Source organism: Trachinotus anak, unplaced genomic scaffold (assembly GCF_046630095.1).
Source record: "Trachinotus anak isolate AG129_WGS33_773 ecotype Australia unplaced genomic scaffold, CSIRO_AGI_Tana_v1 ptg000039l, whole genome shotgun sequence".
Classification (NCBI taxonomy): Eukaryota; Metazoa; Chordata; class Actinopteri; order Carangiformes; family Carangidae; genus Trachinotus; species Trachinotus anak.
The window spans coordinates 2,727,501-2,754,360 of record NW_027273890.1 but is presented as its reverse complement, the minus strand read 5'-3'; the positions used below and the strand labels follow the sequence as shown (position 1 = coordinate 2,754,360).

The 26,860-nt window shown below is 39.9% G+C and overlaps 1 protein-coding gene across 2 annotated transcripts in view; it reads left to right on the top strand.

Annotated features, from left to right (window-relative positions):
* Nucleotides 1-23,504, top strand: part of epb41l5 (erythrocyte membrane protein band 4.1 like 5) — a 33,424-nt gene extending 9,920 nt beyond the window's left edge. Inside the window, exons 8-26 of one of the 2 annotated variants that reach the window (XM_071472496.1) lie at nt 1,358-1,478; nt 1,758-1,845; nt 2,102-2,190; nt 2,305-2,374; nt 4,265-4,434; nt 5,412-5,518; nt 5,786-5,804; nt 6,681-6,726; nt 6,937-7,055; nt 14,211-14,362; nt 14,755-14,852; nt 15,099-15,233; nt 16,464-16,531; nt 17,706-17,819; nt 19,218-19,299; nt 19,670-19,750; nt 20,338-20,400; nt 20,670-20,791; nt 21,363-23,504. In XM_071472496.1, the coding sequence (XP_071328597.1) occupies nt 1,358-1,478; nt 1,758-1,845; nt 2,102-2,190; nt 2,305-2,374; nt 4,265-4,434; nt 5,412-5,518; nt 5,786-5,804; nt 6,681-6,726; nt 6,937-7,055; nt 14,211-14,362; nt 14,755-14,852; nt 15,099-15,233; nt 16,464-16,531; nt 17,706-17,819; nt 19,218-19,299; nt 19,670-19,750; nt 20,338-20,400; nt 20,670-20,791; nt 21,363-21,432 (1,814 nt within the window). In that variant the 3' untranslated portion in view covers nt 21,433-23,504. The remainder of the gene's footprint in view (nt 1-1,357; nt 1,479-1,757; nt 1,846-2,101; nt 2,191-2,304; nt 2,375-4,264; nt 4,435-5,411; nt 5,519-5,785; nt 5,805-6,680; nt 6,727-6,936; nt 7,056-14,210; nt 14,363-14,754; nt 14,853-15,098; nt 15,234-16,463; nt 16,532-17,705; nt 17,820-19,217; nt 19,300-19,669; nt 19,751-20,337; nt 20,401-20,669; nt 20,792-21,362) is intronic. The other variant, XM_071472497.1, reaches the window with a different exon arrangement.
* Nucleotides 23,505-26,860: the final 3,356 nt, after the last annotated feature.

Below are 26,860 nucleotides of genomic sequence, written 5' to 3'. Positions count from 1 at the left end.
AACCAAAGCTCTTTGAAGGACTTAAAAAATTCTTTCATGACAGTTCTGCTACTATTGTCTCCCTCCTTTAATTCCATAGCATCTTCTCTACTGAATTTTCTCCCAAGTTGTGTCAGTGAAATATCTGCATTAAAGCAGGAACAATCTCCTTTGCTTACTGGCAATATTTGGTTATTGAACTGCAATTTGAAAGTTTAGAAAAGGACAGCTATTGATGTTTCCATATCTACATTACATTTAAAAATAACTAATGGAGTAGAAGTTGTTTGGGCTTTCTCTACTATGAAGTATTGGAATTACACATATTAACTACATATATTTACATATTTTTTTATAGAAGTGCTAAATGTGGCATTTATCTGCAAGAGCCACATAAAGAGTTCTGCTTCAGAGGAACTAAGATTGAGTCAGTAGAGACGTTTATGGAATGGGATTGCGTGTACAAACCCTTGAACACACACACACACACACACACACACACACACACACACACACACACACACACACACACACACACACACACACACACACACAGTCACTGTGGGGTAAATGCCAGCTCATTAGTGCTCCATCCTCTTCAGAGGCCCCCTAATCCAGTACCCTTTCTGTCTTCTCTCTTTTCCCCAGTTGAGCTTTCTCCCTTCATTTTCCAGTTTTTTTCAGAATTATGTTGTTGGTCCACTGACATTTACTGGGACTGGAATAGGGTGATATTATCTTTTCTCTTCTCTATATGCTGAGGCTTTGCTCACAGCTGGACTAGCTAAACAGTGAAGAGGTCCCAGCAAATTCTAGTTTCTCCTATCTACCCACACATTGCAAAATATAATCAGGACCCGGACCTTCAGTCTTTGTCCAATTTCTCTACACCACAGAACCAGAGATAAGGTTTTTCACTTTGTCTTGTTTTCAACACGCTTCTGCTTTCAACATATTCTTATCTAGTAGAGATTTATGTTTTATTCCTGCCTCAACCTCCTTTTGTCTCCTTTTTTCACCTGATAAAATCTAACACCTCTTGTCCAGGGAGAGATCAGCCCCTGACCTGATGCTTCACAACGCTTTGTGTGCTGGGACATGGAGGGAGGGTTTGTTTGTTAGTTTGTCCTTTAGGATTCCCTTTACCTATCACAGCAGTATTAGGCACTCTTCCCGTGGTCCTCTCCCAGGGGTTGAAAGTCTGGGTCTCAGTGAACACTTATGTATTATTTAAAGAATGTTTTTAGTCTTCATTTGAACTGTACAGATGTGCAGTTTTATGCAGTTCACGACTCGCAGCCCCTCGACAAATCTGTCATTGTTAACCTGTTGTGCTCAGGGTTTGAACTGATAAGTATGTTTGTCTGTGTGTTTTCAGCTGAGCTGGGTGATTGTGACCCATTAGAGCACAATCTGGACCTGGTGTCAGAATTTCGCTTCATCCCCAACCAAACAGAGGATGTGGAGCTGGCTATATACAACGCATGGAAGGAGTGCAGGTTTGCATTTCAATTTTATATGTGGGTAGTCGTTTACTCTTAACATTGATGGCGAGGAATGCATTTACAAGATAGCCCAGATACCAGATATCTCATGAATTCAAATGGATCTGTGTTATTCTGTAGTGTATAATGTGTGGGCTTGGGTTGAAACAGTTACCAGGAACAACGCCCTCCTTTTTTTTCTTTTATCATCCTCTCTGTTTGGAGCTGCAGATGTATATTTGTGCATTTCTTTTTGTTTATAGCCTACTATCTCTATTTCCTTCTCTCCTTCAGAGGTCAGACACCAGCCCAAGCTGAGATTAACTATCTGAACAAAGCCAAGTGGCTAGAAATGTATGGGGTGGACATGCATATGGTCAAGGTAAATGACACACTCTTTCTCTTTAGCATGTACTGCAAACCTCGTTCTATTTATTTCACATATGCATAATTAATGTACATGGAGTTACACAAAAATAACATAGCTGGTATTTTAAAAAGAGAAGTGTCTTACATGAAATACAGGAAGTGGAAGGAATGTGCATAAGAGCATAAATATGTGATAGGGTCATAAATCTGTCTCTTTTGTTGTCTCATTCTTTTCTTTTCCTGCCTTTCTGTCCATATCTGCCCTGCAGGCAAGAGATGGTAATGAGTACAGTCTGGGTTTGACACCCACTGGAGTTCTGGTGTTTGAAGGAGAAACCAAGATTGGGCTCTTCTTCTGGTATATTTGGTTATGACCTAATTTACTGAAATATTTACTAAAATATTTACTAAAATGCTTTATAGAAACAACTTTAAGTTTTAATCATTCCTTTGTTTTGTGTGTGTGTTTTAGGCCCAAGATCACTCGTCTAGATTTCAAGAAGAGCAAACTGACGCTCGTGGTGGTGGAGGATGATGAACAGGTGAGCAGGAGCACACACACCATGAACGGTACCTAACATTTAGAACAGATGTACTTGCAACACGTGGTTCCTGTTACAGTCTCCTATACAAAGATTAATATAGCACTTAACCATGTTACCTATTCTTTGTAGTCAATTTAGGTTTTGTATCATAAGACCTCTCATCATTTATGTAAGTGTGCAGGTGTGTATGACTCTGAGAGAGTAAACACTCACTTTGCAGAGGACAGACGATGCAGTTAGTTTAGATTTAAGGTGGTAACAGTAGATTTCAACAGTGACACAGTTTCAAGGCAGAAGTATTGAACTTAGTAACTTCTGTTTGTGATTTGACTTTTAATAAATGATATCTAAACTCCCTGTGAACTGCAAAATATTAAATACTTAAAATCAAAGCTAAAGCTTGTAAAATGACCTGACCCCATCTGATCTGTCCACTTCCAAAAGCAATCCTGAAACAAATAATCAAACAAATCACTTTGTGTTTCAAGAAAAAACTCAGCAGGGTCATCACCTCATAAACGTTTCACAGCATTTTTTACAAACTCAGGAAGACCATAGAAGTCATGTTTTAATCACTTGAAAGTCAATGTACAAATATACAGAGCTCTTTTTGTTCATAATAAGATAAAAGAAATGAAATAATGAAAGAAATCTTTTGTTTGAAGCGGTGCCTGAGCCTTAGAAGAGGTCGGCACCAAACCAAAACGAAACCAGACTTAGTATTGTAGGAGCCAGAGGCTAGTGTGTATGAGAGAGAAGGAGAATCTGTTTATGTCCATCCTGGAGGTCTGTGAGTGAGGTTAATAAAGAAGCCTGCCCCCTCTGGTATTTCTGGTATGCACCATTCTCCTACACACACACACACACACACACACACACACACACACACACACACACACACACATACACGTCTCACCTCCCAGCTCTGTCCTAAACAGTTATACTGCTTGCTAGTCTTGTCACCACAGGAATTTACTTTGTATACTGTACTTGGGTTTTTAATTCTCTAACAAGACCCTTGTCTGTCGCTCCCATAGTCAAAGAGAAGAGCAGGCAGTTGGTTAGAATGCACAGTAGGAACAGCCCCGACCAAAGATTTTCCTAGTCGACTGGTAGTCCTTAGTTCAAGTCATTAGTCAGCTGCTCGCCGCATGTTTATAATATTAATTGAGTTTTTAAAATATTTTTGGAGGCTCTGAATATGGTTTATTATTGATATAAAGGTTTTCCCAGCTGGTTCAGAACTGCAATAGGTCAGATTCAAGCATTTTACATGGACTTTGAATAAATTGGAGGCTATGCATCTGCAAACTTTTAGTGCTGTTTGGGCGTGATAGTCTCAATGGAGCGTGGTTTGTTGCATTTGTGTAGAGGTTTGCAGGGTTTCTTCAGCATCAGTTGGTCACTGGTCCTTCTCTGGCAGAATGTAGATTATCAGTAATTCCTTTGTTTTGGTGCATGTCTGGAATTCAGGAAGTACACTTGAAAACCAATAAAAAGATGGAAACAAAGCAATGAACTGTACAGTGAATATGAATGTGATACTGGAATGGCTGCAGTGCCAGTTTTGTAACTGGCTGTAGTGCTGCAAACACTGCACGTCATTCTTCACATCAGCCTCCTTCCACAAGTAAGAGCGAGAACATGAGCTTTGTTTTTATGGAAAATATATGGGCATGGACTAAAAGAGTTTAAAATGAATCTTGATTTCATTTTGAATTGAACCTACTATAGCTCAAAGTGTAGAGGATCATACACCACTGTGCCATGGTTGCAAGTTCTATTCCAGCTGGAGATGCTCACATGAGATTCTTTCATGTTGATCTACTGACACCTTCCCCTCTTCTCTCTGTGACCCAAATCTAACCCCATGCCAATCCTTCACAGGGTAAAGAGCAGGAGCACACCTTTGTCTTCAGGATGGACCATCCCAAGGCCTGTAAGCACCTGTGGAAATGTGCTGTGGAGCACCATGCTTTCTTTAGGCTGAGAGGGCCAGTAGAGAAGAACTCCGCACGCCCTGGATTCATACGCATGGGGTCACGCTTCAGATACAGGTAACAGATGGATGTCCTGGCAGATCAAAGGGTTAGGGATGGTTTTGAATTATGGTCCTTTTTTCAAGGCTGAGTGTTGGTGCACAAGGGCTGCAATGTACAGTACTTTTGTATCAAATATGCAGGGGGCACATTTAGATTCACAAAATGAATCAACTGTAACAACACAGTCTTTTGTTTGGAATGAGTTTAACAAAATAATATTCAGCTTTGCAGCACATTATTTCATCGTGTTTGATGCTGTGCAACTTAATGTTTGCAGTGATTTTTTTCATGTTATATTATTATACTAATTCGCATGAAATTAGGATTTTTACCTATATTAAGTACAAAAGTAAAATAAATGATTAGACCTGCATTCAGCCTTGTTAATACAGCACACTGAAACCATCGCTTGGTGCCAGCTGCTTTGCCAAGTCTCAAAACTGCTCATTTAAAAGAAGATGGAAACTTGCTGATGAGACAGGTGCTACACATTTAAAGAGCCAGGTTTGTTTCTGTACAGTGTGTTTGAACGTTACCAACAGAGATAATCTTAGTTTGACATTCATTATCATTCCTCTGTACATACAAAAAAACGCCACATGTGTACGCACAGATACTTGCAGTGGTACAAACCAGGCACTCAGTGTCAACATACTGCAGTAGCCAGCTAGTTCCCCTCTCTGTGTGTTTAATCATTACCCAGTTGGATAAGCACTGGCAGAGATGTTGGTTTAACACAGAGGTTACAGGGTTTGTTGTTAATGGAAGGTTATCGCCTGGATGGGTCCAGAGTTCAGCAGGGGTCATCACTGCGCCTGTTGTTTTTGAGACAATGAGATTTATCAAAAAGATAATTAAAGAAGTTGCCTTTTGTGTGTGTGTGTGTGTGTGTGTGTGTGTGTGTGTGTGTGTGTGTGTGTGTGTGTGTGTGTGTGTGTGTGTGTGTGTGTGTGTGTGTGTGTGTGTGTGTGTGTGTGTGTGTGTGTTACCAGTGGCAAGACAGAGTATCAGACAACCAAGGCCAACAAAGCAAGGCGGTCAGCCTCCTTTGAGAGAAGGCCCAGTCGACGTTACTCAAGAAGAACCATGCAGAACAGAGGTGAGGACAACACTCGTATAGTCACGCACCTGCACAGCACATGTGGATTTACTGACTGTATACATGACATTTACCAGGAGCACTTTAACCATCCCATAGGAAAAATATACACATGGAAGCATATGTATACATAGAATTTGTGCACACAGTATGTCCCACTATCCTCTCAATCAGAAATCGAAATGTCTTATATGATGTAAACAAATACACATCCATGTATTCAAGTTCATTCATTGCCAACCACTGTCTGTTCTCTGTGTTTTACAGGACCATTCAATCCACAGGAGTGAGTACACTGATGTTTACTAAACTATGTTTGTGCCATGGCCTGTTTGAATAACTTTATCTGTCCTAACCCTAATGTCCTAATGTACAGGGTTAATTACACATTCACAGTAGTTGAGTTGTGTAGAAATTGTGTATAATTTTATTAATTTATTGTAGTAGAACACCTTCTGTGTTGTTCTGTTTCTATTGTCTATTTTCTATTCATTTGTGACAAACAGTAGGAAGGCATGTTCTAGAAATAGCTTTGTAATATATCCTATAAATTTGTCTACAGTTTTCAACTGTTGTTGCTCACATTGTTGTGACTCACACACACACACACACACACACACACACACACACACACACACACACACACACACACACACACACACACACACACACACACACTCTATTCATTCAGTTTCCCCATAAGGCTTGTCTATAATCATGTTACAGAGGTAGCCTTTTGTTAAAGGGATATGTGTGTGGGCTAAAGACATGATGTCAGTGGTAGTTTTAAGCCACCATGGGACCAGCTGACTCAAAGCGCTGTGATGATAAACATTCCTGTGACTTTTCATCACACCTAATTGGACAGAGCTCCACTCTGGAAATAATTGTACTTTTGCAGCAACAAAACATTTGCTCTGATGAAAGGATGTAACAACGTCGTCTTAAACAAGGATGGGGATTTGCGAATTGGCTCGTTGATAACCTGGCAGACTAAGTAAAAGAGCATGATGAAAAGAAGTATTAGCATAAATTTATCCCAATGGTACATCTGCGTAGTCCAGAAATATGGTTCTTGTGTCCCTGAACGCTGTTTTGAATTCTTGAGAGGTGTTTTGCTGTTAATTTTTTGATTAAAATCTCAATTTCTTTCTTTTCTCAGTGTTCTTTCCTCAGGCAACGGAGTCAGCTCCAGCAAGGACAACAAGGTGAGGAGCTGTGTTTTTTAATTCCTCCTCCATTATACTGGGAAACAAAACAGGGCAGCAACACAGACTGAGGCAGGTTCTGACTCAGATAGACAGCAGGATACAGTTGGCTAATGTAAAATATTAGTAATAATAATAATAATGTAAAGTATATCATATACACACACACATATACATTTTTTTCCCCCTGTCTTTCTCTCGCCCCTTCAGCTTTCTGCCAGTAGAGGTGCCTGGTCAGGCGTGCCTGTGGTCACCCCAGCAGCTGCTTCTGCCTGTGGCCCGATGGAAATCGAGACACTGCCCAGGAGTCCTGGAGGAGAAAAAAGGAGGTTGGTTGCTTCTGTCATTTCTTTTGAACATCAGTTTAAAATCTTTTTATTTGTTGAAATGCACCCCAGAAAATGGATGAATCCATATTTTTATTTTTAATAATCTTTAATTCATTTTTCATATGCCAGTGGCACCTTACAAGACCAGTGAGGGAAACAGGACCAGGTTAGGAAAGGTTGGCCTGGGCTAACTGACCCATGTTGGGTGCTGAAAGAAGTCGGTGGATAGCTAGATGTGTTTTTCATGGTTCAAGGTTTCAAGGCAGAGAGGAAGAGTATATTCATGTGCCTGTATGTCTCCATTCTCCTATTCTCAAGCTGCTGCTTCAGTTTGTGAGTGTGCATAGAATACAACAGAGTAACTTGAGTGTCTTTGTGTATGTGACTTAGTGCAGCACACACCTGAAGACTGCAACAGAAGAAGTATAATATTCAGGCACATGGTGGATTTAAACTCAAGAGAGATGGACTGCAGTTAGACAACTAGCAGGCATGACTGACTAATAGTGGACAGCTAACAGACACAGGCAGTGGATAGATGATGAGACACTAGGACTTCTTCTCAGTACCATACATATAACCTTTTTATTGTTTTTGTAGTTTTGTCACAGCTCACTGCTTCCTCTGTTCTGTTATATTTTTGCTGTATTTTGTTTGAGTGCACGTGTATGGGAAAGGAAAATTAAATGTAATTGTGCATACAAGATGTATGCAACCTCCTCAGTTATAAACCTGTAATGTTCCCCTGTGTGTTCCAGTATTAACATGTACTGAGGGCTTGGTCTTGTCTGGAGGCAGGCCAGGTAGGTACGATCCAGCACTGAACGTTGCCCTTGCTCTGACTTTAACCGATCAAACACTGGGTAGTGACGGGCTTCATGATTCTGCCTTTGGAAAAGGTTCTCTCCTGCAGCGCACTTGTCTCCTGTGATTCTCTGTTTGTCTGCTTTTGATCAGCATGAAATTCCAACCTAATCGGTGTAGGAAATGATGGGATGATTTTTTGCTGGGATCTTGTGTTTGGCATCATGAATCAGTGATGTGATGATTTGACTGAATTTGATGTGTGTGAAGGTGTGTGTCCTTTCAGTCATCATGCTGTGCATCCTATGAACCGCCCACTTTTCTTTAAACGCTTATTATCTTCTAAACTGTACAATAGTTTACTAGATATTATAACAATATTTGAGGATTAGTGGAAGTCGGTTTGCCAATCATATTATTGTTTACATATTGGTGATACTATGGCCTTATCAGAAAAAATGTCAGGTTTTCAGTGGTGAAACTGTGAGAAAACATTCTCGCCTACATGTTTTTTTCCATAAGTATTCTTATGTTTGAATCAGGCCACTCTGGCCACTGCCAGAACAAAGCTCATTCAGATTTACAGCTCAGGCTGATCCTGTTTCTAGTAAAGTAAATTTCTGGTCAGCTGTAATAAGAGGATTGCCTGTCATTTCTGTAGAGGAAGGGGAATTTTTTATGTAGTACCCTTAGAAGCAGGGTCGACAAGCATGAATTTAGATAAGGCCAGTGCATAGACAGCATAATGACCTATCACACTGATTATACTATATCCTCCTCTTGGTAATGATAATTCCTATTACAAATACTCATTACTCCATATGAAAAATATTTTTAAAGCTTTTCTTCATTTATTTATTATTTATTTATTATTTTTATTTGTCATTTTAAAACGCACTCTATTCATGTTGTGCAACAAGGGCTCTCGATACTTTTACTTCCCAGTTAGTGTCAGTTATGAGTGTGTTTAAGCAAGATTACGTTTGCCAGTGATGCTACTGTTTTCAGAACACATAACATGTACAGGCCCGCATCAGTTTGTGAATGTGATCCATAGTATTTGAAGCTGTGCTTTCGGGCCTTCAGAAGATTCTTCAAGCATAAGAAAAATGCCTTTCCAACACTGACACAAGCACTACAAGTTTTTTATCAGCACAAGATGTTAGACTGAGATGACCTCTGATTTCATACCACCTCTTGTTTGTTCCATCAACCCATGGAAACAGTTTAAAATGGACTCGGTGGACATGAGGAGGATGCTTTGAATGAGAGATTGCTAAATCACTAATACTTCAGACTAATCCCTGGTGCTCTTTGCTTTCTCTGCCCACGCCTTTCTCCCTTGCTTTTAATTTAATTACACTGCATTGCATGGAGCACTTCAACCCTCAGCTGTTTTCCTGACAACATGAACAATTAATGCGCTCTTTCTCTCTTTATATATCTGTCATGATCCAACTTCACCAAACACATGATGCCTTAAAGCTGACAATATGATCCAAATTGTGTGTGTGTATGTGTGTATATATATATATATATATATATATATATATATATATATATATATATATATATATATATAAAATATATGAAGTCAGACTCACTGACATTATTGATTGAATGATTCACAAAAATAGTCTAAGTCAGTGAGTTTTTTTTACTGATAAACCTGTAATGTTAATAGATAATAGTTTTTCTATTCAGATGTATGCAACTGTGTCAAATGACTCTTAATTAGGAAAACTTAAGAAACACTAATTTAACAATTATAAATGTAAATGTTTATGAATTGTTTAAATATTCTCTTTGAGGAAATGTCATGTTTTCTGCTACACTTTTTTTTTCTTTTTTCCTGTTCATGTTAAAATGCCTCACAGCTGTCCTCTGCCTGCCTCTATAAGCTGTTGTGTCGTGTTGTCTTTGTCTGTTGCCTTTTCCTGACCTCTCATTCCTCTGCACTGGAACATTATCAACATTGAGAGTAGATAAGTCTTTGGAGCTGGTTAAAAACATATATAATTTCTATAGCTAACAAGAGTCTATACGGAAAATATGAGGTCAGTGGAAGTTCATCTGCTGTCCGCCCAGTCAAACACCATCAAGTTAGTCACTGTTTTACAGTGGAAATGGGAGACTATATGCTCCCTTGCCTTTTGTGTTCCCAATAGAGTTGTCCACATGAATAAAACCGTCCAGTGCTGAATATATAAACACACATTTGACATAAGACGTTAAACCCCAGCTGTGAGAGCTGCAAAGCCAGGTCACGGATGCTCCAGAGACATCCAGTCCACTTCACTTAACTCAAGTGTGCATGTCACAGCACCTGTCACCATACACTTAAATGCACGCTGTGGTGCAGAATGTAGCAGAAGAAATGTAGTACAAGTTGTATGGCTTATTCACTATCCTGACACTGCTGAGCTTATCACAGCCATGCATGATTTATTCATTAATGTTTCATATCCACTAAAAAAAACATTTTTATGATTATCACTGGCAGGATTTCTCTTGGCTGGCAGGCTGTAAGTTAAAACAAACATGCCAAAGTGAATTGGAGCCTTAAGGATTTAACTGTAGAAAAGAGAAAACTAACTGTAGAAATTTTCAGGGCAAGTTTATACTAAAGATTTAGAGACAAGTTGAAACTTGCACCTACTTGCAACACACTGATCAGCAACTTTCTGAAAAACCTGCTGCAACTGTTGTTTCCATAGCAACTTCTGTTCTAACTGCAGCTTTTCAGGCTTTTTTGTAGCTGGATCCATTTTGGCATCATAAAATATGAACAATGATGGTGTCACAGTTGCAGTTATAGTATTGATGAAATAGCAAAGACAAAAGAATTTTGAAGCAAACACCCAGACGTTGTGCAACGTGACAAATATCTTGCTTGAGTACATTTTAAGGCTCGTGTCGTGTCACAACCACACAAACACACACACACACACACACACACACACACACACACACACAGCTGTTCCTCAAACAAATGAATGAGTTGATCCTCTAAAACTCTACCACGTTGAGCAGCTGACCATTTGTAACTGACTCGACCAGCTGAATTCACTACGAGCCGATTGGCTGCTGAAACAGATGACATGCCTTCTGTTCTAAAACCAGCCACTGGTGACTTCACAAGCTGTCGTATGTGACACCACCAGCCAGATTACAGAGCTGCAACTTTTCCCTGTGATGATCTACAACAGTTTCATCCCATCGTGAACCTGTGGTCTAAACCCTGTTTCTCAGACATACAGGGACAGAGAGCACATAAAGCCATTAGCACTGAATTATAGAAATCATCTCTCTGTCTGTCGTACTAATGTTTTCAGCTTCCTGCTCTCTCAGATGCTCTTCAGCTGTCTTCTGCTCCCACTTATATCCCTTTATTTATTTTTTTTATTCCTGTGTTAAACAAGCTGTGTTTCTGTCTCATCCTTCCCGCCCTCTCATTAATCTGCATATGATCTCCTCCTTCTCTTTGCTGTCCGCCCCACCAGTCTCGGTTTTGGTTTACCTCTATTCTCACTCACTCCCCATTTCTTAACCCCCCCCCCCTTCTGTTTGTCCTCCTCCCCTTGTCCTTCTCTTTTTCCTCCACCCTGTTCTCCTCAGGTCTCCTCTTCCCTCCATCCTCCCTGCTCATGTCTCATCAAAGCTCCCCACAAGGAGTTGGACACATCCAACCAACTGACAACAGTCTCACCGTCTGTACTGACATTACCTGGACAGCACACTAATAAATGGAAATGGCTCAGCAGTGACTCGCCCTTGAAAAACTTCTGGTATTTGTGGTAGTGATTGTACCACATGGAGGAACACACTTGGTGTGAATGCACATATTCTTTATTAACAGAAATATTCCTCAACAGAAACTTCTCTCGGTGTCACTTAATCAGTCTAGTAACACTCTTCACAGACTGACACAAGCTCGCTGTCGCTCAGTGTCTCAGTTCATCTCCTGACACTTTTCCTTCATCCTAGTCCCAGAGACAGTTCTGAAAAGTTAATCTCCTTCTGCTCCTTTCACTTTCTTTTCTCTCCTCCTTTTTCTGTTTTCTTACCCTCAATACTTTCTTTTTCTCCTTCCCTCCTTGTCCTTCTTCTGACCTTCACTCCTAACCTCATAGTGAAACTGGCTGGCTCAGGTGAGATGGTATCAGTGTGAGGTAGGAATTCAGCTCCACTCTTGACTCTGCAAGGACACAATAGGTCACATAGTCCCTGGAAGGTTGAGACGAGTTCTCTTCTGCTTCATGTTTTTGTAATGTTGCTGTATTAAGTTTGACTTCAATCAAATGATTTTTTTTTATATGATAATATGATTTTGTCTCTTTTATATTTAATTCGTTCTGCACATTTCATGGATCTGCTGCTCTGCGTTAAAAGGAGGTTGGATAAGAAGGTTGTTATCTTTCTCATCAGTAGAGAGATTTTGTTAGCCTAGCTTAGCACAAAAGAATAATGAAGCAGGTGTCACACTGTCAAAGGTGCATTGAAAAAATGTCCAAATCTGTTATATTTACACATTGTTTCTTGTGTATTGAGAACATACTGAAATAAGATTTATTTTAATCTGTTGTTGGAAGTCAGCTGCTTGTCTCTGCTTCCTGTGCTGAACCTTTCAGAGATGATATCAATACTGACCTTCTCATCCAACTCCTGGGATGAAATCAAACAAGAATAATTTCATTTAGATATTCAAAACTGAATCAAACTTGAATGGAAATCTTTTATCTCTTCTGGTGCACTGTAACAGCTGAGAAGGTTTTTGTTATGAAATGACCCAATGGTGGGTTTGGTTGATGAATGTAAGGAGTGTGTAGAAGTTAATATCCTCTGAGTGCCTAACTACACCTCAGCTACTGCACTGTACAACTGTTTCCTGCACATTCCACCCAATTTATGATTTCATAATATTTTTGCTTAGTAAAATGTTTACAACACAACTGACCAAAGGATGTATATCTTTCTGAACACTGTTTTAAATCATTTCAGAGAATAAAGACGTGATTACTCGACGCAGAAGAATACAGAGCTTTAAACAGCATCTTTAATGTGTGGTTGATCCCTTTTACCACCTTACTGTTAAAGAAGGAGCACAGGGATTTTGGTCTCCTGTTCAGTACGTAAATTTTTTCATTCAGGTCGTACTTTAGCTGTTGTATACACACAGTACAGTACAGTGTAAGCACAGTAACAAAGGAAATCTATGCAGCAGGTTGATGTTAGACTTGAACTTGACAAAATATTTCATGCTTTCTCAATGAAACTGTCAACTGTACGTGCCTTCTTTTTTTTTTTTTTTGTACTTTACCTTAGTTTTTCTGTTTTAGACTGATATGTAAATACATTTAGACCTGAGAAAAAACTATGAAAGCAGTTCTCTTCACTAATTGAAGAGGAGGAGGCAGGTAGTAAACTAGCGAGTAGATGAACAGACATCATGTATTTCCCCCTTCTCTTCTTATGTTTGTGTCTGTTGCTAAGATGAGGGTTCGATGGATCCTCACTGCCTGTTGTGTTTTGTGGATTACTTAACATGTGGGAGTGATTATATACATTTGGTCTGTGAGTCCTCTGGCAAAACATTGTACTTGTCTTCATATATTTGTCTGGGTGGTGCTTCAGCTCCTGTTCTCTCCAGGCAGTACATAGTAATATATGATACTCGTGTTTCGCTGTGTCTTCAGGCTACAGAAATATGAGGTAATTACTGGGCTGCTGGAAGAGCTTCTACCAAAATCCACAAATCAAATGTTTTGCTTCAGGATGTTCAAGTTCTGAGAAAATTACACCACATTATTTCTCTCAAAAGTTATTACTTATTATCCTGGGCTGAATCATGCTCCTGTAAAACTGTTCCTTACCTCCTGAGCAGACATTTGCTTGTGGCCAGTGTCATTTATTTTTACCTATGAGCTTACATGAGTATCATTATCCATGAGTTATTATTTCAGATAAAGTTATTACTTCACATAAACAACAATTTTTATTTTTTTTTTCAAAAACCTTTTTCCTGCTTTCTGTTTCTGTTTTATTTTTTGGCTGTATTTGTTTTATTCTAATGTTGTTGTTTGTTTATGGGAAATCGGTATTATTCTAAAATGTCATCTGATCATCATGGGCCAGTTTTGCCATCTTTGCAGAGTTCATTCATATCTTATGGGTGCTCCAGGTAAGTTGTACAGTTGTATAATCCTGAATTCCTCTGTTCCAGTTTTGGTTAAACACTTGCATTATCTCCTCCATTGTATCTGTTTGTGTTTAAATGCAGTTGTGGTTAAACCCCCATCTTGACCCACCACTTCTTGTGTATCTTCCTCTTCTCCCTTGTATTGTCTCTAGTGTGCCCATGGTTGCTGACCTGATGGAGGCCTGCATTGATGATGTTGTCAGGGCTCCTGTTGTTCCCACAGTGACGGCTGCAGAGGAGGCGGGACCAAGCAGTGCCCATGCCACTGCCAGCATCACAGCAGAGGATTTGCTCAGCCTCAGTGGTGAGGCTTTTAAAAACCTGCCACAAAGTGGAATCAGTTCAACAATGAAAATGATGCCAAGAAAACATTTAAAATCTAGTTTTGGAGGCCAGTCTTCCTCTAATCCTGTAAATGTATAATATAGTGACAGTGTGTCAGACTGTGAGACACTGGCATCACCAACCACCACTCAGACTTACATTAAGTCAGTCATTAACAAACCCAGAGCTGATGTGGTTCATGTTGTTAATAAGTGAACAAAACAGAACTGAACCTGAAAGGGGGACAAACAGCAGAAAATATCATTTGTATTTTCTTTACAACAGTAATGTAAGTTTTATTATACATACACGGAAAGATTATAATAAAGTCGGTGTGTGTGCGCAGTTAAATGTATCTGTGTGTGTCTCCAGAAGCAGCAGCTCGTCTGAAGCAGCTGGAGTTGGAGAGCAGTCCACTTCTAGCTACTCTGAGAAATAACGTCAATGTCAATATGGCCATGAATAATCAGGTGGGCGTTTTTTTATACAGCATTTCCACTAAAACCAACACTGATAAAAACACTTGTTGCCCTCTAGATTCAGTCCAGTAATATATGAGTAAAGCTCTGAGCCAAACCTGCACAGTAAAGACAGCTGGCGTGTTATAGCAGGAGGTCAGGCTTGTTCAAAAGCATATTAACTAGAATTCAGCATTAAAACAACATGTTTTTTTTCTCCACGGGATTTGCTTGCCTCATCCGACTCTGCCCCAACAGGAGGACGTGGTGAAGCTCACGGAGAAGTGTGGTCTGAGCAGCACAGGCAGTAGTCCAGTTGTCACTCCACTGCGCACCCCAGAGGATCTGAAGAGTAACATCCTAAAGGCACAAGCTGAGGCTGCTGCCTATAAGGTGAGAAATAGGAGGAAGCACACCTTAGATAATACAGTTACAGTGCTTTAGTCCTTATACAGTAATTATCACAGCATTTTACTTTGGACTGCTTCAGTGCAATTTATTTTACCCTTCTAAGCTGGACTAAATGAGTATATCAAGTTACTGAGCATCAAGAGGCTTTGGGAAATGACTGCAGCCTTTCTGTTTTCAGCTACATTAGCTCTTCTACATTCACTGAAACTAATTAAAGCAAGTTTGTGAAGGGAATGTTGTGAGCTGATGGAAGAAGGATCAGGAGGAGATCCAAATGTCTTAGGCAGAAGCATTTACTGAAGCTTGATCGATGAAGGAGAACAGAGATGAGCAGCACAAGTTAACAAGTATAATGTCAGGGAGTTCTGAAGGATTCCCTCCTGGTTAACCACGTTAACCCTCCTGGTTAACCATGTTTAACCTTATACCATGTCATACTTACCACATGTCCAAATAATCATACAACCACACCACATTCAGACATGTGTTTGGACTATTATATTATCTAATCCTAAACATGAAATCATGTTTACCTGAGTCACGTTGTGTGTAACTATGAAACACTATTATTTATTTCTATGATAGAAATAAATAATGAATCGCTGCTTAAAGAGTAAGGGACCTGTGTGTGTGTGTGTGACCTGTGGAGAAACTACATAAGTACATAATAACAAAGGAGAAATTCCCTCACAAATTGATCCATAAACTGGTTGTAACTGCTCCATGTTTTTTTAAAGAGCTTGTCTTTGATTAATCCTTTGTCAGATCCTGAGACTTATTATTCCACATAACGCAGCACATAACGTTTAACTAACACGTCTTAGCCCCATGCAAATAATTTCAACCAGCGCACTCTTTGGTCAGGCATTTGTCCCTCCTCTGATTGGTTTAACAATCTGAAATAATGACAAGAGCAAACAGAGTATGGAGCTCAACAAGATGTTCTCCAGGGCTTTTACACCTCCTCACCCCTTTAATGCAGCATGTGTTTCATCTTGCCCCATCAGTGTGTCACAGCAGAATCAAATCTTCACAGCTTCAGTATATCACACCTCCAGTACATCAGAAATGTGCAACGTGTCATAGTTGTGACCTTGTGATGGTTTCTGCCATTGAGTGGACTGGAGGTGTGTGTCTATATCAGTCCCTCTCTCCCAACACTCCCCTCTGTCTGTCTGATCATCCATTTATCTCTCTGTTACCTCTGTGTAGGGCTCTTTGGAGGAACATGTCGTAATGGTTGGAGATAAAAACTGTAACTTGCAGGAAGCCTCTGCCAGGTATGACCTCACGATTCACAAAATCACTATAGTTACAAAATGATTTCAAATGAATGAATGAAAAAAGTCATATTTCTTTAACTGAATTTAAGTGAGTGAACTGAGAAATGAAAGGAAGTGTTTCTGCTAAGGCTCTCAAATGTTATTTAACTATGCCAAATATATTGATTTATGTTGCATGATACTGAGTCTTTTTAAAAAATCTCCACTTTTAGTCAGTGAGGAGCGAACATCGACAGGAGAGAAACCATTGTCGCTTGTGCCTCATTGTCTTGAAACTGCCCCCCCCCTTCCTTCATCTTCCTGAGTCATACCAACTGTCATTGCATTGTCTCGACCAATCACAAATCACAAGCCTTGCTGGTGGAGCTGATTAAGCTCTTGAATATTCATGAGGATTATTAGCATAGCTCACAACATTACATCACCTGCAGCTCATCCCTATAAACAAGGCCATACAGACGACAGGCAGGTGCCCTTCTTGTGTCAGAGGCAGTAAATGACTCAAACTGGAGGATAAGCCACATTAGATTTGACAAAAGCTGTTGGTCACAGTTTTGGTTAAAGTCTTATGTTAGCAGGGCCTCGAGATATGGTTTAAAAAGACAAAGGGATTTATTATTGTGTTTAAAGATGAATTAATTTACAATAAAACCTGGATGAAAATATATTCTTCACAGAGCTGTGAAACAGCTTAAAGCAAGATAAAATAATGTAGTAGTAAGGTAATATAGTACAGAGATTTACTCAGTGTAATCAGAACAATTTGATCCTGTCCTGTGAGTCATGTTTTTCCTCTGAATATGTCCTGCAGCTTTGTGGACATTCAGTCATATGTGCTGCCAGTGGATGCTCTGAACAGCTGAATGTCCCACCCACACACTCAATATAAACCTTCTGCAAAAACCACAGCCTACGTGACCTGATGCTGTACAGATTCAGAAAAGATGGGGGGGGGCTCTGTGATTGGTGGTTACAGTTAGGGGCAGAGGCCCCAGCTTAGTCTCTACGGCTGCTCCAACCTTGCACCAAGCTGGAGTTTTCTTATCAAATCAATATAAATTTGGCCCCCAATGCACGACCCTGCATCTGGGTGCTCGGACCCTGAAGCACCCAGACTTTGGTGCTTATGCATTCAGTTTGACACACTAAAAGATGAGCTGTCTGTTTCCAGGTTAAAGGTGCGAACCGGGCGAATGGGCAGTAACTCGTCTCTTTCAGTCAGCAGTCGCCCTGACGCCCAGGACCTGCTAAAGCCAGCTTCACTGGTCTCATCAGCAGGAGCCAGGTCAGTGTGTTGGCTTGTGTGTACTTCATGCTTTTGTGTCAGTTTTTACTTTGTATGTGCAAACTGCACACTATAGTTTGTCACTTAAGGAGACAGAGACACAGGGAGAACAGAGCGAATCTTTGACACTAGCTGCAGCTTCCGAAACCTTCTGAGAGGACGGAGACACACATTTTATCTGTTTTTTTTCTCCCTCTTTTATCTAACTTGAAGTCAAATGATGAGTTTATTGAAATCTCCAACATTTTATTTTGATCTGTTATCATGAGACATTAAAAGTTTTGTCATGAATGAATTACTCTACTGTCCTGATCAGATGAAGTAAACTCATGTCGTTCACTGTACCTGTAACTTTAAACACACCTTGTGTAATGATCACATTCACATAAACTACTTTAACTGTTCAGACCTAAAAAAAGATCTTAGGAAGAAAGAAATAAAGGAGATAGAAAATACATATAATTAAGGCTGTGAACAGTCCCCATCTGCTTTTTCCAACCTCACTATATAATGTTACAGATAATTACAGTCCTGCTTTCACCCCAACGCAACATAAAACATGAATAATCCAGATTCAACAATGATCAGAGACAAAGGTGTTGCTTGTTCTTTGTAGTCTCTGCTGACATCTGTTGGCATGTTCGAGTAATGCGTGTGTGTGTGTGTGTGTGTGTGTGTGTGTGTGTTTGTGTGAGAGTCTGTTTGTGTTTGTGTGAGTGTGTGTGTGTTGGGTCACATGACTGGAGTTCTGCCTGGATACTGCTGGTGTCTCTGCTCGAAAAGTGTTTACAGCAGGATGACACAAAAATACAGACACACACAGGCGCTTGACCAGACAAATACAAAAGCTGTTTGGCTCCAGACTCATTGATGCAGTAAACGCTTCTGCTGTTCAGGCTGCTTTTCTTCTACAGTGTGGACTCGTGTTTTTCTGAAACTAAAAACTGATTAATCACCGGTCGTTTTGATTAGAACTTTGATCTTTGAAGGCATTTATCAAGCAAAAATACCCAAGATTTCTGGTTCTAATTCTAATTTTATTAAGCATAAGCCACATTCACCTGTTCACACTCACATTCATACAGAGATTTTTCCTGCACATGTGGCTTTACACACACATTCACACATCCATCGTAGATCAGGAGCAATTTGGGGTTCAGTAGATTTCATTTCAAAATACAGACCAGAGGAGCTGGAAATCAAACCACCAACCTTCCGATTAGTGGGCCACCCGCTCTCCCCCGAGCCACAGCTATCGTTTAAATACAGTTATTATACCAAGGACGAGGAACATGAAATACATTTACATCAATGTTTCTATGAGGAATTGTCTATTAAGCAGAACAGAAAGCTGAAATTCTCTGTCTTTTGCTATTTTTTTCTTCTTCCATCCATCAGTGTCGAGAGGTTAGCTGAGGATTTAAATCCCTCTGTTCCCAAGATGCCCTCTGAGTCTGCCAGCGAAGTCTCGGCACCAAAGGTAATTAGTTATTGTTGTGCATGTACATTTGTCACCATGAATCCTTTTACACATGTATAAAGTTGTTCACTGTTATTTGGAGGCTGGAGGATAAATATTGTTCTATTGGAACAATTCTATTATACAAGTACAGACAGTCATAGCATTAACTGTATTACACAGTATGATGGTACAGGTACATTTTACCTGTCCGTCCTATTGTACCCACCTGATGTGACTCATGGAGGAAACCTACAAACTGTGCAGTGTCTCAAAGCTCTTCAGCCTGAGGCTATGTACACAAGCTCCTATTTGACTTATGTGAACTGATTTATATGGGTTTTGTTGCTCTTTTTATGTCAGGATTAAGAGTATTTGTGTCATTCTGCAGGTTAAAGCAGAGGAAGTTGACCTGCAAAACACGGCCCCGCTGTCCGACAACCTGATCGACTTCACTGATCCAACTCCTGTGGTAAATCTAAGACCACTGCATGTGCAGCAGTTTTCACCTCCATTTGTCATTTCATCATTTTCTGAGATTTTGTGAGCAGCTGTGCAACAGGAAAAGCTTCAGACTTTCTCAAGAGCAGGGGGGACATATTGTCCATTGCAGAGAGTAAACCACTGACCTTCAACTCTGTCTAACCTCATGAGTGGACTGCAACAATACGTCACTTATTCACCCTCATTCAGACACATTAGACCCATGTCTGCAGCCCGGACCACGTTTGCTCCCAACGCTGCCAGACTCTAGTGAACAGGCATTTCTGTTAGGGAGGAATTTAATGTAATGTAAGTCATGATTAACATTTACAGCATTTATGATTATATAGACTCACACTGACATAAACAGAGGAAGAAAGAGAGCGAGTGTGTGTTGGAGAGAGAAACTGAACCAAAAATGAAACTTCATTTGTGGCTTTAATGTATTTTATTTGGAAGGAAACTAGACTTGCAGTCAAAAATCTCTCTCTGTGATCCATGGAATAGACCTGTCAGTGATCTTGGATCGATTAACGGTTGAATGCACCTGTATAAATTTGTCTAATTGTCTTCCAGCTACCACCGGTGCAGCAGCCCAAACCTCTCATCACACCTCGCTGGATCATCCCAACAGCTGCAGTGAGTGCTCTCTCTCTTTTCACCCGTCTAACTTTTCTCCTGCTCGACTGTCGTCTGTCTGGCTTTATGTCCGCCTGGTCCTTTCTATCCACAGGTTCTTTGAGAAAATCTTTCAAGCAGTTGTGATTATTTCATTTGTGTCCATTGTCCTTAAACTGGTGATTTTTTTTTTCCATAAGCACTTGTATAGTTGCTGTGAATTTTGGCTGATGTAGGTGCTCTGTAGAAACTGACCTTCCCTCCTTCTCCCACATCCCCCTGTAATGCAGCCTCCTGGCGTCTTTACTAACGGCCTGCTCGACCTCGACCCCCCCGCTAAGGTCGCCCCTCTTCTCCCTGCAGACGGGGGAGCTGCTCTCACCCCAGCCCTCCCCCACCTCACTCGTGCCAGGTAAAATTCTTGGGAATTTAAAGCCAGCGTTGTAGTTTGCTGACCCCTGCTGATCAAGCAAGAAAATGCTTCCTTCAGCTAGAATCCCAACGTGAAAGCTCTTCAGATGGGCAGCAAGTGAAATAAAAAAGGATGTGTTGCACTTGACTGAAATCTCTTAGAGAAATCATGAGTTGATTTCGAAGCTTCAAGATTGTTTCTGTCTGTGAAGCAGATGCTGCAGAGTTCTTGATGAAATGTGTTGTAATGCAGGGATTTACTGTTATAAACTGGTTGGAAAAGAAGCAAAATAATGTCACACTCACTATTGCTCTGTGACTCGGTGCACACAGTTATGACAGAGAACAAGTTCAGAATGACGTCAGCTGTTACAGGTACCATGACGGATGTTTTATCTGAGAGATTATTTAATCTGTTCTTTCTCATAGTTGTGTTTTATGAATACATCAAAGTGTTTTTCAGGACCCATATACTCACAACTATGTAATGAACATGAAAGTGCATATTCAATGTTTCGTCGTCTCTATCTCTGATCTATAATTTTACCATCCTGCCCCCCCGTGTCCCTCAGCACTGTGGGTCAGCCATCAGCCTCAGACGATGGAACCAAACCCAGAGGTCTCCTGACCACTGAGCTCTGATGAAGAAATGAGGAGCCGCCCCCATCATCTCCCAGAACGCCTTCCCACCTCATCCCCTCACCCTCTCACCCTTCCTCACATGACCAAGCTGGGCCGGGGGGCGCCGAACACGGTGGGCTCAGAGGAGCACAGAAAGGAGGAGGCAGCTGACAAGCACCACAGTTTGAACTGTACCCACACTGACAAACAGATGTAACCACATGAACTAACTAAGAGCACAGATCAACAGTAGGAATACGAGCACTGTTTTTCATGACGACATCACTTCGAGCTTAGTTTCTGTAAAACCATTAAAACAAACATGTAGCTGCAGTATTAACATCTTAAGAACATAAGTTTGAGTTTCACCGTTAGTGACCTGCCTTTTATTTAATCCATCCATCAACCGAACCTCAGCCTCTAACCACCAGCACCATCTTCCTGCAGACAACAAGTTAATGACAGTGGTGTCTGCAGAGGTCGGGCTGAGGCTCGTACACGGAAATCAAACACCTCATCACACTGTGTGGTAAGCTGCATAAAAGCATCAACCATTAGCTATGACATAAACGGAAGGTTTTCTTTTTTTAGTGCTGCTCCCCCCTCCCCTTTTGTTTTTTATCACTGGCAACGAATACCACTGGATCCCTGCTGCTCTGAGCTCTTCTGCTGAACTACACTGGAACAGGACTGAAAAGACAAGTCTATTAAAAAAAAAAGGAGGACAGATAAAAGACACTTCATTTAAAATGTTGATTCTAAGATATAAGCAGCACCTGGACTCTTAACTTGATGAAACATGGATGTGACACCGCACTGTCCTTGTAGCGCACTGCAAGCCTGTTTTAAACCCAGTCAATCTGTTGCAGCCACTGGATATGAACACTACTCTGGATTATCTTCGCAACACTGGACCTTGAATGAATTCTTTGCAATGAAGGATGATCGGGACGACAACTTTTCAACTTTTGTTTTTATTATCTTGCTCTTACATTTGATTTTGATGCTTTTATTTGCAGTAGGTTTTAAATCTGCACATTTTGGTACCAGCATCAAGAGGGACTGAACATGACTAATGAAGTTACAACATTTTGTCTTAAATGTGATCCTATAATTAGTTTTCACTGGAAATCACTGCTTTCATACACTGATTATTATTATTGTTTTTTGTTTTTTTATTACCCACATTCATTTAAATTTGTAAATCGGTGAATGCAGCATGTGAACACTGGCCAACTGCTGTCAAAAAATCTTAGAGTTAATTGTGACCGTCGGATAACATGATGGACAGTCTGTGGAATATCTAACAGTATAATTAAATTCATTATGGTCAGTAATTTGACCCCATTATAGACGATGATTCCCAGTATTAACATGCTGTAGCTATTACCCTGCCTTATGTACATGAATGTATTCAAAACATCTATTCTAAGAATGCTGGAGTATGAATATGTCACTTGTGCAACTTATCATCTTGAATCCACATTTGCTAATACTCTTTATAACCGGAGAAAATTTTTCTACATGTGAATTTGAGGCCTAATTCTACATGTTCTGAGTTATTAATGAAGTTTATCACATTGACTCTTAAATTGTTGAGTTGTAGATTCAAGCTTTTTTTTTTTTTTTTTTGCCCCGAACATAAGAACCACTGAGTCTGGACCCTGATTCAAGTTATGTCTGTGTAGCTTTTCTTAGTATGATGTTGATGAACAAGGGAAGCTGACTGTTTTACATTGTCTTATTAGCAGTGACAGTTATTTATGCTACTACTCACTGTAATTGTTCAAATATTACATGTCCAAAAGTGTTGTAGCGCACAGCTCCAATGTATTGTCAGTATAAGGCGTCAGCTGGCTGTAGATATGAAGTAGATTTATATATATTTTTTTGAAGATGATGTCGGCAGTATTGTTACTTCACACTAAGGAGAATTCCAGCATCGAGGTGTTTCCATTGACATAACAAGAAGGAATCGTGTCACTGATCAAACTGGGGGAAACACAGGCTGTGACATCTCAAATGATTTTTTATATAAACTTTTTTTTTCCTGGAATACCTTGATGAGTCAGTAAAGCTTTGCTACAGTAGGAGTCAGTTGTTTTTCATTAATTTTTATTCTCTGGCTACTGTTGGAATTATTCGTAAAGGAGGTTAAACCTGATCACAGTTTGATTTATGCAAGACGAGATAATCTGCCTTTCTACTCTGCTGAGGACCAGATGTTATTTTGTCCTGTTAAACCAGCTATGAAACAATAACCTGGATCACTCAAAAAAAAATCCTGTTTAAATCCACCCAGTCTGTTATAAGTAAAGCTCTTCTGTATCAGCAGCCTGTTAAAAAAAAAAGAAGAAATGTTTTTACAGTAATGACCTAAATCTGATTTTTATTTACTAGTGTTACAATTTACCAGATAATGAACATGTAGCAAAGTGGTATTTATTTATTTAATCTACTTTTTGAAGCTTTTCAGCTGAAAAACCAACCAGTAACCAAGTGATTCATCAAATGATCCACTGACAGTGAATGATGTGCTGACAGGGCCCAGTTACAGTGTTAGATTTTGTGGTTAAAAACGATTTCAATAATTACCAACAGCCTGATCTGAAACCTTTGACTCTTCACTGAGATTTGACAATAGCAAGAGGCCACAAAGGATTTCTCACTCAGCTGAGCCGGGATGGTTGGAGCTGTGTGAGTTTCCTTTGTGTGCTGCAGAATTTATACCATCAGCTGTAATCACAAAAAACACTTCCATATATTCAATTGTGGGACATATTTCAAGTCGATGTTAGATGCAAAGAAAGTCCTTTAAATGTGAGTTTACATTTTTCAACAACTAACACTGCACACCTGCAAAGAGACACTAAATCCTTTTATACAACATGACTTGATATAGTAGGAAAAGCAAAGGTGTTAGTAATAACATTAACCATGGTTCTGTTATGTTTAAATTTCCCAGTCATAACAGCGAGACACACACTCAGCTGATTTTACCGTGTTTTTACCGTGTGTTGTTGTTAATCTACCACAGGATGGCAGCACAGAACCATTTTTACCTCTGGTGGAGAAAAAGCTGAGCCGCCAGTTTTCCTCTTTATAATACACACTCTGTGGCACCACTAACATCAAAGTTGAAATGCATTAAAGAAGTGGACCCTCACTAGATTCAGCGTCTCAGGGGCTGAATTTAAACATGATATTTATGCCTTTGAATTTGAGCAATCTGTACGAGGAGTAGACCCAGTTTTATCAACATGTGGAATTATCATTTTCTTATCTGATGTGTGATTAAAACTCAACACAAACAGACTCATCACAGACTTAAACAGGCTTTCAGTGAATATCTCCCCTGGATTCACAGTCTAATATCTCCAGGTTGAAGATTAGAGTCTCGTTTGCTCAGGAAAGTCGATGTGAGCAATGTCTGTGGGAGTGGACTGAGGGTAGAGGAGGGTGCAAGTGATAAGTAACGCTACACTTTTTCTTTCTTTTTAAGAAATTAACGTCATCACCTCCTCAGTTGTTTCATCAACAAGAACAAAGCATCCTCCTCCTCCAAGGAGAGAGACCTGAACTACTACAAACTTACCACAGTTTGGTGGCTCTTGCCAAATAAAGTAAGAATAAATAAAAACCCTGCTCCTTCAGAATTGCATCACATTATAAAAACCTTCAATCAGTACTGAATGAAAGCAGAGACTCTGCGGGTGTTTCTGAACTGTCGTATTGGTTTCCATTTGAAACGCAGTAACTTGAAATGGATTGACTGCGACTGGTCCGTACTGCAGAGCGATACATAGCTGGACCATTATTAAACAGCAGCGCGGCCCACAGCTCAATAACTCAGCCAGGACTGCTCCCCTCAGCAGATGGGCTGACTTTCCCCCACCTTCCAAATGAATAATTGATTACGTACATGGACCTTATGCCAGGTCATGATTGCTCAAAGCTCGGGGTGGATTCAGAGAGATTTGGCGCCGTCCCCGTGCCCTGATGTCACCAGCTCAGATCCAACTAAAAGCAAACATTACATGTCCTCCTTCATTTTAATATTCTTTGACGTTGGATATCAGCACTGTTGGGTGAAAACCAAATGTGTGTTATTTTGAACTATCACGCTTGTTTATGGCTTGACGACCAGCTGTCTAATGTTAGTTTCCATTCATCCCATGAAGGACAGCAGAGCATGTGGAACAGAAACACATCAGCAGAACTGGGCGCCGAGGCTTTCTGCATCAGTCTTCATGAAATCTGCAAAGAAAAAGTAAAATGTCAGTATTCCATCAACTTAAGTGCATCTGTTTTTCAGTAATGACATGCACGAGGTTTTGGTAGGTTACCTGTTATTTACGGAAGACAGGGAGCTTGGTGCCTCCAAATGGGGCCATTTTAGGGTGTTTGATGAGAGAAGAGTCCATTAAAAAAAGAATCTCTAATGTTAGTCATGAATTTGTGACAAATTTTCTAAAAGCTCTGGAGTCGCCAAATTGTGTCTTGTGATATTTTTTTAAAATGTCATACCTCATGGAAGGTACTTTTTATTTTCATATATATATTTATATGTTTCCTGTTTCTAGTTTGTAATTTCTCAAAATCACACACACACACACAAAAAAAAAAGTCATATCCATTTTTGTTCTCCTAACTTTTTATGATTTTCATTCTAAGGCATAAATTACACAGCCTTCAAAACAAAAGCACAGGTTAGAGGAGCTGCCGGGCCTGAAGGTGTTGAGAAAGACACAAGCAGGGTCCACGTTAGTCAAATTAAATTAAATTAAATGTATAATGTGTGTAACTCTGCATATCAAAAGGTACTTCACCTCTGGAGTTTTACAGAGGAGCTGGAAGTCAGGAGAGAGAGAGGAAATAAATACATAAGAAAGGAGGGGTTTAAACTTCTGTTACTGACAAAAATCAACTGAATGACTGAGGAGAGGAAAAAAGGACAAAAAAGAGATTTAGAATTCCTCATGCAATTCAAAGTTTAGTATTTTTGGCCCCGCCCCATGAACACTGGTTTGCAGACATCACACTAGAAATTTTCAAAATCAAAATATAACGTCTTGAAAAATATATCTAGAAAAATGCAAATATTTAATTTAAAAAAAAGTTAACTCCTCCTTAGTTATTGGTCTCAAGTCTAGATCAAGTCTCAAGTTAAAGTCAAGTCTTTATCAGTGTCAAATTTGTGACTCAGGTCCGCCACCATTATTTTCCCTGCTTGATGGTTAATGTAGCACCTTCCCCACCCTCCCAAACAGAAAAGAAAGAAAGAGATATTTCTGGTAGCTTTATTTTGAAGGGTGAGTCAACACAGACTGCACTGAACCAAACTAACCTTACGCAGGAGAGAAACTTGTAAAGTTTACCAAAGAAAAGCAGGGACGGATATTTCGTGGGAGACAGAAAATCTTTATGGACATGTAAAAAAAAATCTTTG